The sequence below is a fragment of the Nyctibius grandis genome, chromosome 10 (genome assembly GCF_013368605.1).
Source record: "Nyctibius grandis isolate bNycGra1 chromosome 10, bNycGra1.pri, whole genome shotgun sequence".
NCBI lineage: Eukaryota > Metazoa > Chordata > Aves > Nyctibiiformes > Nyctibiidae > Nyctibius > Nyctibius grandis.
The window spans coordinates 34,656,807-34,665,764 of record NC_090667.1 but is presented as its reverse complement, the minus strand read 5'-3'; the positions used below and the strand labels follow the sequence as shown (position 1 = coordinate 34,665,764).

General features: G+C 48.5%; 1 protein-coding gene across 1 annotated transcript; it reads left to right on the top strand.

Annotated features, from left to right (window-relative positions):
- Window positions 1-135: 135 nt before the first annotated feature.
- SEC13 (SEC13 homolog, nuclear pore and COPII coat complex component) lies at window positions 136-6,537 on the top strand. Its single transcript, XM_068409459.1, has 9 exons — window positions 136-251; window positions 600-644; window positions 1,447-1,562; window positions 1,999-2,150; window positions 2,805-2,938; window positions 3,759-3,892; window positions 4,358-4,478; window positions 5,267-5,413; window positions 5,853-6,537. Exons 1-9 carry the CDS (start codon window positions 249-251, stop codon window positions 5,961-5,963), a joined length of 963 nt encoding a protein of 320 aa, XP_068265560.1. The 5' UTR covers window positions 136-248; the 3' UTR covers window positions 5,964-6,537.
- Window positions 6,538-8,958: the final 2,421 nt, after the last annotated feature.

Sequence of the window (8,958 nt, the reverse complement as noted above, 5' to 3'; positions counted from 1 at the left end):
TCTGCGGGACGCGCGGCCGTACGCGCCTGTGCGCGGGGGTGGCGGAGGCACCGGCCCGCTGCCGGCGGGACCCCGCGCCGCCCCCCCGGAACCTCGGCGCGGGCGGAACCTCGGCGCGCAGGCGGGCGGGGCTGGCGCCGCAGCGGGGCCGTTTGGGTGTCGGACCGCCGTGCCACGTCTGAGGAGCGCGGCCCGAGGGCAGGCCGGGCCGCTCGCCGCCGGGGAGCTCCGCGGGGTCCGCCGCCGCCATGGTAGGCCCGGGGCGGGGGCCAGGGGGGGCGCCAGGCCAGGCCCAGCTCCGCGGGGTGGCCACTGGGGGGGCTCCGGGCCGCCCTGCCCCTCCCCGCGGCGCCCGCCGGAGCAGGAGGGAGAGGTGGTGGGGGCAGCGCGGAGGAGAGCCGGCGGGGACCCCGGTGCGCGGCCCGAGCAGCCCGCGCCGCACCTCGGCACAGCGTGTAACACCTCCCCTGGTGGGGCCGCGCCGGGCGGGGGGGGCCCGGTGCGCGGCCCGGGGCTGGCGGGGTGCGCGGCGGGCTCTGCGCCTTGGGCCGCGCGTGGGTGTGCGGTGCGCTTGTTCCTGATTCTCCTCTCCCCCGCAGGTCTCGGTAATTAACACCGTGGACACCTCTCACGAGGACATGATCGTAAGTGTGCTGGGGGGCTGCTGTTTGTTACCCCTCGGCTCTCACAACGTCAGCGAAACTACTTCATGGCACTTTCTCCTGAGGGGTGAAAAGTACGGTGCATGCACCTGTATAAAACGATGCACGTGGGGTCTTGGGTGGAAAATACTGTCTGAAGTTCTGATGATGCTGGTTTATACTCTGTGAACAGGAAAGCATAGCTACTGGGGAAAGGGGAAATGATTTAAAACTCTAATTTTCATGCTTAGGTTTGTTTCTGCTCGTTTCTGTGACACAATGCGTATTTGTGTGCTAAATGGTGTAGAGCTTCAGCAGAGGAAACTGATTTTCCTTAATGTGGATGTTTCCGGGAGCAGATGTGTCAGTGCAGGCAGGAGGAAACATTTCAAAGCAGTTTGTAGAAGCTGGGAGCCCGGTTAGATAATGAAGTTTCAAACATAAAAGGTGTCGGTATTCTTAACACTCACTTTATATATTAAGAAACAAAAATACATAACGGGTCAAGGCTTTGCCATCAGTAGCACTGATTTCCTGTCCTCTCCTGAAAATGCTGTGCATTACTGCTGTGAATTCCCTCGATTGCTTCTGCATAACGTTTGTATAGTTAGGGGAAAACAGGAGTTGGGGACATAAATGACTTATGTGGCTTGTCTGGATTGTTTAAAAACCATCCTTTTTAACCTGTCCTGCTGGGACTCGGTCATCTGCTCACAATTCTTACAGCTACTTTTAAACTGCAGTAAGATTTGTTAAGGAAGCAGAGCTCGCAGGTGCTGACAGCAGCTTTCCCGTCGCCTTGCAGCACGATGCTCAGATGGATTACTACGGCACTCGCTTGGCGACCTGTTCTTCAGACAGATCCGTGAAGATCTTTGATGTTCGGAACGGAGGGCAGATCCTCATTGCGGACCTGAGAGGGTAAAGGGTCGTAAACTGAAGATTTTAATCTGTGGAAATCTTTAATATTTTGCCCTTCGGTAACATAAGATGCATGGTCAATTCCTCCAAGGTAATAATTACTCTGGCTCGTTGTTGCTAAACAACTCTTCAGAGCTGTAAGAGGGACTGAGAGCCAGTTAGAAATAACAGTGGGACCTTTTCATTCATCAAATACTTGACACCTATAACTTTCAAGAAGTAAACTCGCAGCCTTAATTGATAATATAGGGATAAACGTTTGGAATTGGTTTTGATGGCAGTCTCGCAGTCCTGTATGCTGTTTTTCATCCTGGCATTACTCATATTCTTTGTATAATTGCTTACAGAACACCGATTTACAGTAACGATGGCTGTGGAACAGCCGCAGCTGGAGTGGGTTTCTCTCAGCTTGTCCAAATGGCATCGTTTCTTGCAGACATGAAGGTCCCGTGTGGCAGGTTGCCTGGGCTCACCCTATGTACGGAAATATCTTGGCTTCCTGTTCCTATGACAGGAAGGTTATTATCTGGAAGGAAGAAAATGGCACTTGGGAAAAGACATATGAGTACACAGGGCATGATTCCTCAGGTACGCGGGGTCCGGAGCTGGGAGGTGAGGCTGGGGATGCGAGGGGATTCAGAAAGGTTGGACTGAACCCATCACTGTTACAGAAGAAAGCCGTATGATATTTGTGTAGGAGCTGTTTTATGAATAAATCAGCTTGTAGACAAACAAGATGGTTGGGTACTGAATTCTTGAGGAAAACATTGTGTGTATCCACTGTGGGAAGAAAGGAAACAGGTGGATTTTAGCATGCTACATTTTATTTTACAATGGAAACTGTTTTGTTCCGATGACTGGTCCTCCTACACGTAGATCTGAGAAGTCTCCAGCTCTGTTTTGTTACTAGACTTTAAATACTACGCCTGCCATTCAGCTGTTGTTCTAGAGTCAGCAATGCTCTTCGCTATTGCAGGGCATAGTCAGAGTTTTTAATCTCTCATTAAGAGTGCTCTTTTGGTGTTAGCATTCTAAAAGGGTGCCAAAAATAAAGGCAGTTTTCTGTCATTCAGTAAACAATGTTCATTGACTGGCTTTGCTGAAATTCAGGAATGCTGAGACTCTTATTCTTAGCTTTCAAAGCAGCTCGCTTTTAGTGACTGTTCCACTGATATTAGTCAGTGAATTGGTTAGTTTTAGGTAGCAGCTGTGCTGTAATCCAGCCTGTCTCTCCCTTCACAGTGAATTCTGTCTGCTGGGCACCACATGACTATGGGCTGATCCTGGCCTGCGGGAGCTCTGATGGGGCCATTTCGTTGCTGAGCTACACGGGAGATGGGCAGTGGGAAGTCAAAAAGATCAGCAATGCACATACGGTAAGTGGGCTCCTTTGGAGCCACGCAGAGCTCTTGGAGCTACGGCGAAGCACCGAGCTGATGCCTCAAAGGACTTGTAGACTAGATAAGTGCATGAAATGATGTGTAACAGTTTTCAGAATCAAGAATAACTTGTTTTAAATTAATCCAGAGTGGGAGGGTATACTTTGTAGTTGCTAAAATGAAGCAGAAAAGAAGACGTGAAGGTTACTAAACAGCACTGATAACGCCTGTTTATTAAGCATTATTGTTAAACACAGTGCTCAAAGTTACCTGGTAGGAAATAGCTTTGGTACTAAGAACATCTGTACAAACTGACTGTGAATGAACTGAAGCTGGAAAAACTGCAGGACTTGTGTTTTTCCGAAATAGTGGAGATTTTTGCTTAAGCAGAACTTTATAAGCTAATGGCAGTGGCTCACAATAAAAGGAAATTGGGCTCTGGACCCACAGGTTCCTTCTACTCCTGCGTTCCTAAATCTTAGCAACCATGTATGTCTTGTGTCTTCTCAGTTTCTATCTTGATTTCCACTGTTTACATATCCAAGATGATATGTGCACATAGAACAGTTACTTAGCTACCTAAGGCTTTCTGAGAAAGTGCCCAATTGAGACTAGACTGTGTCTGGATTTCTTATTCATCCAATATCCATCCAGACTCCTAGTGCAAGACTCCTGGTTTCCTAAGATGGACTTACTCCCTGCTCCTGTCCCCTGCTCCAGCAGAGAGTACGCTAGGTGTCCTTTACCCCCTCGGCAGCTTTTATGTATTTATTTAAGGTAAGCAACTTTTAATAATGATATTCTTTTTATTGAATAGATTGGATGTAACGCAGTTAGCTGGGCTCCTGCTGTTGTACCAGGAAGCCTTATAGAACAGCCATCTGGTCAGAAACCAAACTACATCAAAAGATTTGCATCTGGTGGCTGTGACAACCTTGTCAAGATCTGGAAGTAAGTGCTCTGTTGCCAGACTTAAGAACTTATAAAACCTGATATCCTTTATAGTCTTTGAACGCCCCTGTTAGTATCTCAAGTAATATTTTCAGTGCTTTAACAATGGAAACCACTTGGTGATGTACAATCTCTCACATGGTTACAGCAATTTGTGCCAGCCCTGCTTCATCTTATCTTGGAAAGTGGCTTTCTGTGTCTTTGATTACCACTGTCACTTGGACAATCCCAGATTTCTGTACAGATCAGATACTCTTTGCCTATGCTGCTTTCTGTCCCCTGGGAGGGATTTTGTCAGTTTAAGCCGTAGAGCTTTTTGGAGAAGAGTGGGGAACGCTTGTGCTTTGTATTATCTGGATAAACCAGGAGTCCAAAAGCTACAAAAACAAAGCCTTCCAGAACAGGAGATAAGAAACGTGACTGGCAGCTGCTGCCACCCTTCTGACTGTAGAAATGCTTTTTCAGGGAAGAAGACGGTCAGTGGAAAGAAGAGCAGAAGCTGGAGGCTCATAGTGACTGGGTTCGAGATGTGGCCTGGGCTCCATCCATAGGTTTGCCAACAAGCACCATTGCTAGCTGCTCCCAGGTGAGGCTTCCCTTGGAGCGACAGAGGCAGGCTCTCAGTGCCCTCGCTGCCAGTTACTTCCTTCCCCTTTTCTCTGGTGAGGGAATAGTAAGGATAGAACTGCTGTAACAGGTCCTCTTGACAGTCCTTTGCTATATCTGGGTCTGTGCATAAGAGCTTTTGATTCCTTTTCCTCCCGAACTCAAAAGCCCAGTGGAAGCATTTCTGGATGAAGGTTTGTGTATGAGTGGCTCTGCACCAAACACTACCTTTTATTTTGAAAATCATGAGCAGGATGGTCTTACTATGAGAAGACCTTCAAACTAAAGTTGTATTTTAGTGTCTCTGGATCAAATTCACAGAACTTCCAGCTAAAAATACTGGCTTTTAAAAACTGGCATTCTTAATCGGCTCTGATGTTTTCAGCCTTCATATTGACTGTAGTGTTCTTGCTGCTAATAATTCTGTAAATTTTTTTTTTATATATATCAAGATGACTACTCAGCTGCTAACTTGCTGTCATGTGACTGGAAAGCAAAATATCATTCTGGGGAGAAAATTTCGGTTGATATATATGTATTTTGGGAACTCTTCTCTGGTATTTGCAAATCACCTTTTGTATGTAGTTTTTCTCACCAGAGAACGGTACTGTCTTTTAGCTACAGTAAGAAAAACAAAAATCCAGGTAGACACATCTAGGGTTCATATTGGAGCTGTGATTTGGAAATGTAGCTTTAAGTGCAATCAAGGTTGTTTTTTTCTGTGTTGTAACTAGTGGTCCAACCACCTCTGTCTGCTTGCTTTTGTAGGATGGCAGGGTGTTTATCTGGACATGTGATGATGCCTCTGGAAATTCATGGTCACCAAAGCTGCTGCACAAGTTCAATGATGTTGTCTGGCACGTGAGTTGGTCCATTACTGCGAATATTCTTGCAGTGTCTGGAGGAGACAATAAAGTGAGTACTGCTGCCTTGGCTTTTACTCCTGCATGCCATATTTTCAGAAGAGCTGAGCTGAGACAGGCTATTGTCACTTTTAAGTTAAGACTGTTGTAGGTTCTCCTTTGCTGCAATGGTGAATTTGTTTTTCTTTTGACTTATCATCAAGAGGGGAGGAAGTCCCTAACCTTTGGCAAACTACTTGCACTGCGTTCTTAGTCCTTACTGGAGATCAGAAATGCAGGCTTAACTTTATTTTATAGGGTACTAACAGCAGAATTCACATACTCTTCCTTTACCGCTGGATAATTATTCAGTATACAGCAACAAATAACTTAATGCTCCAACACTTGACTTCTGTAACTGTATGTATCACCAGACTAGTGATGTGATGGTTGCAAGGAAATGGGAAACAGAATGTGTGAAGGCTGAAACTTCTTCCTGGTCTGTTTTTGAGGTCACGCTATGGAAGGAATCAGTAGATGGACTGTGGGCATGTATCAGCGATGTCAACAAGGGCCAAGGAGGGGTGTCTGCCGTGACAGAGGGGCAGCAGAATGAGCAGTGATGCCTGACAGTGTTCCAGCTGCAATGAGTGATCACTGTACCTGATTTGCAATGTTTCTGGAGCCGGATGAGAACTGATTTTATCTAAACAGGACATGAACATGGGAAACAACTATGTAATTTTATGAGCGCTACAACTATCGCTGGACGGCTGCAATGTGTTGATAATCAGCCTTAATTGACATTCCCATAAATTTAAGGTAAAGAGCATAGCAAAGTACTGTGCATTACTCTACTCCTTGACGCTGTAGGAATTGTACTCTGTTTCAGGTGAGGGGAAGGGCTGGTGGAGTTCTTGGCATTAGATGCCAGCATGCTAGCTAGCCCTTCTGGTAGCAGTGAAGCGGTGCTCAGATCTTCCTGAAAACAACATGCTTGGATATGTAAAGTCTCTGTGCTTTCCTGAAGGTGAAAAGGAGTAGTGGAATGTGTATGTCTTTTGCTTTACAGTAATCTCAAATGTGGTTATTTAACCAACATCAATAAATCAAACCACAATTTGAAGACTTTTTTTTTTTTAACCACACTCTGTACTGTACCCCAGTTTGTTTTTTTTGTTGAGATACCAACAGAATAAAGTCCTATTGGTTAAAGCCTGCTGTACTGTGTTTAATAATCTTTTCACAGGGACCTTGTCAAGGCTGTCTACAGTCTACCTTCAGTCAAGCCACAGTCATGTTGTCCTCTCATCCATGGTGTCAGCTTTGTAATAGCTGAGAAGGTATTAGTCCACTAGAGACTGATAGTATATAGTGTAAGAAAGAACAAAGTGTTGCCTTCAGTTAAACTTAGGTGCCATTGCATTTCAGGCAAGTATATTAGGGTCAAACAAACCACATTTCAGTGTGCCTTCAGCTAAAAGCTGAAGCACTCTTCCCCTCCTACAAGAGAGAAAGTACTTAACTAAAAGGTCATATTTTCCCTTTATTCTTCAGCTGCACTCAAGCAACACAAGTGAACAATTCACAGCCTTCCTCCTTCTCCAAGGTGGTGGTTCCCAGGCACACTCTTTATTTTGGCATAGTCAAGATAATATACCTGCTTTTCTAGAAAAACAAACCTCATTTTATGATAGTTATCTATACTAGCCAAATAATACCGTAGTTGGTCTCACAGAAACACACCTACAGGAGTATGCAACATTCCTGTTCTTAAGTGCAGTGTAGCCTTACCCCCGCCCCCTCAAAAAAATCAACTCATCTAGAAAGTAACTTACATTAAATCCGTTCCCGAATCATACAGAAAAGAACTACTTACTTTCAAGCTGTTTTCCCTTTCTAAGATCATAATCTTAACTGCTAAACTGAACAGACAGTCTTTCATTCCCAGTATTGTACCCAGAGTACCGAAGCCTGGAAAAAAAAAATAAAAATGAGGTGCTTTTACTAAAATGAGGTGCTTTTACTGATGCTGTTTTAGCAGTCGGATCCCTGCACTCACCTCCTGCACTCTGGCTCTTCCAGCCACTAAGAGCATTTGCCTTTTAAAGCAACTCTCCCTCATGCTGAAATCGTACATTTGCTTCTGGAAAAAGCCCTTCAGCTCCCCGCGCCCCCCGGAGGCACAGGGACACCTGCGGCCGGCAGCCCCCGCTGCCAGGCTGGGCCTCCTGCCCTGGACCGCGCCCCCAGGGTACCCCCACATCGGCCCTAACGGGGCGGGGGATGGCGGCCTGGTGGCAGCCGAAGCCCTGTCACCGGAGGCCCCGCGGGAAGCCGGAGTTCGCTCCAGGCTCCCCCCGCGGCCCGGCCCGGCCCCGTCTCTCCGGGCCAGCTGCACAGGCAGTACCGGGTCCGGCTGTGACGGCCATCCGCGGGCAGCTGCCGATGCTGGAGCCGGGAGCCCTGCGCCCAGCTAGGTCCCCCGCAGCCGTCGTGCCACCGGCCCGGCTCCCGGGGGCTGCGGCACCGCTGCTCCGCAGCCGCCCCCCGCTCCGAGGGGCCGGGGCCGCGCTGAGGCGGGCGGAGAGGCGGCCCCTCAGCAGACAGCCCCTCCCCGAAGGCGGGGCCTTGGGGCCAGCCCTGGCGTCGATTGGACGGATCCCGGCAGGCGCTGGCGTCGATTGGCTGTGCCGGGCTCCCCGTAAGGGCGGGAAGGGCGCCCGCCCCGCCGCTCGCTCCTCGCAGCCCCGCCGATCCCCGGCCCGCGGCAGCGGAGCCCGTGTGCGCCGCGCTGAGACCGCTCCGCAGGACAGGGTCAGTGGTGGCAGGGCGGGCAGAAGGACGCGGTGGGGTGCGGTGGGGTGCGGTGGGGTGGGCCGCGGGATCCGGGGCGCCCGCGGGCTCTGGGCTCGGTCCTCTGAGGGGCCCGGCCCGCAGCTGTGAGGGCGCGGCCCCCCGCGCTTGAGGAGCGGCCTGGGCGCTCCTGGGGGCTTTTGTACCGCGGCCGTTCTCAGCAGGACAGGCTTTGTTAATTAGAGGACTTAACGAGAGAAATAAAGGTATTTGTATCGCTTAGGAATGTTGCAAATGCCACGTGGATTGTACTGTGTGAGTTACTGCAGCTGACAGACATCATTTGGGGCGAGGGGGTTGTGCAGAACACCCAAAATACAAAATACACAATTAATTGTACGCAAGCTGGTGCACGGGGATGAGTGTGTCACCGATGAGAATTGTTATTATTGACTTAGCTGTGCACTCATGCTATTTTATCTTCTACTTGCTTTTCACCTCTCGCAGCCTGTCAAACGCACCCTCCCACAAATGCAAACACTGATTTTTCTGTGGGGCTCAACAGCTTCTTTCTCCCTCTCTGATGAGCCTTTCATACACCCCGGGCTTAGGGCTACTCACCACCGGGTGAATACATGAGAAGGACACTAGGAGTACCTTAAGGTTTTCTAAAAAGCCAACAGCTTTGCATAGATAATACTGTAGCTGTTTTCTCTGAATGATAATATTCTCCTGCAGGAATTACATCTTGAAATACTTATTTGAGTTTTTCAACTGCAGGTTCAAGTTGTAAACACAAAAAGATTCTACTTAATAATAATG

Coding starts and splice junctions, on each gene's coding strand:
- SEC13 (XM_068409459.1), top strand. Junction 645..1,446: donor CCTCTCACGAGGACATGATC/GTAAGTGTGCTG, acceptor GTCGCCTTGCAG/CACGATGCTCAGATGGATTA. Junction 2,151..2,804: donor CACAGGGCATGATTCCTCAG/GTACGCGGGGTC, acceptor CTCCCTTCACAG/TGAATTCTGTCTGCTGGGCA.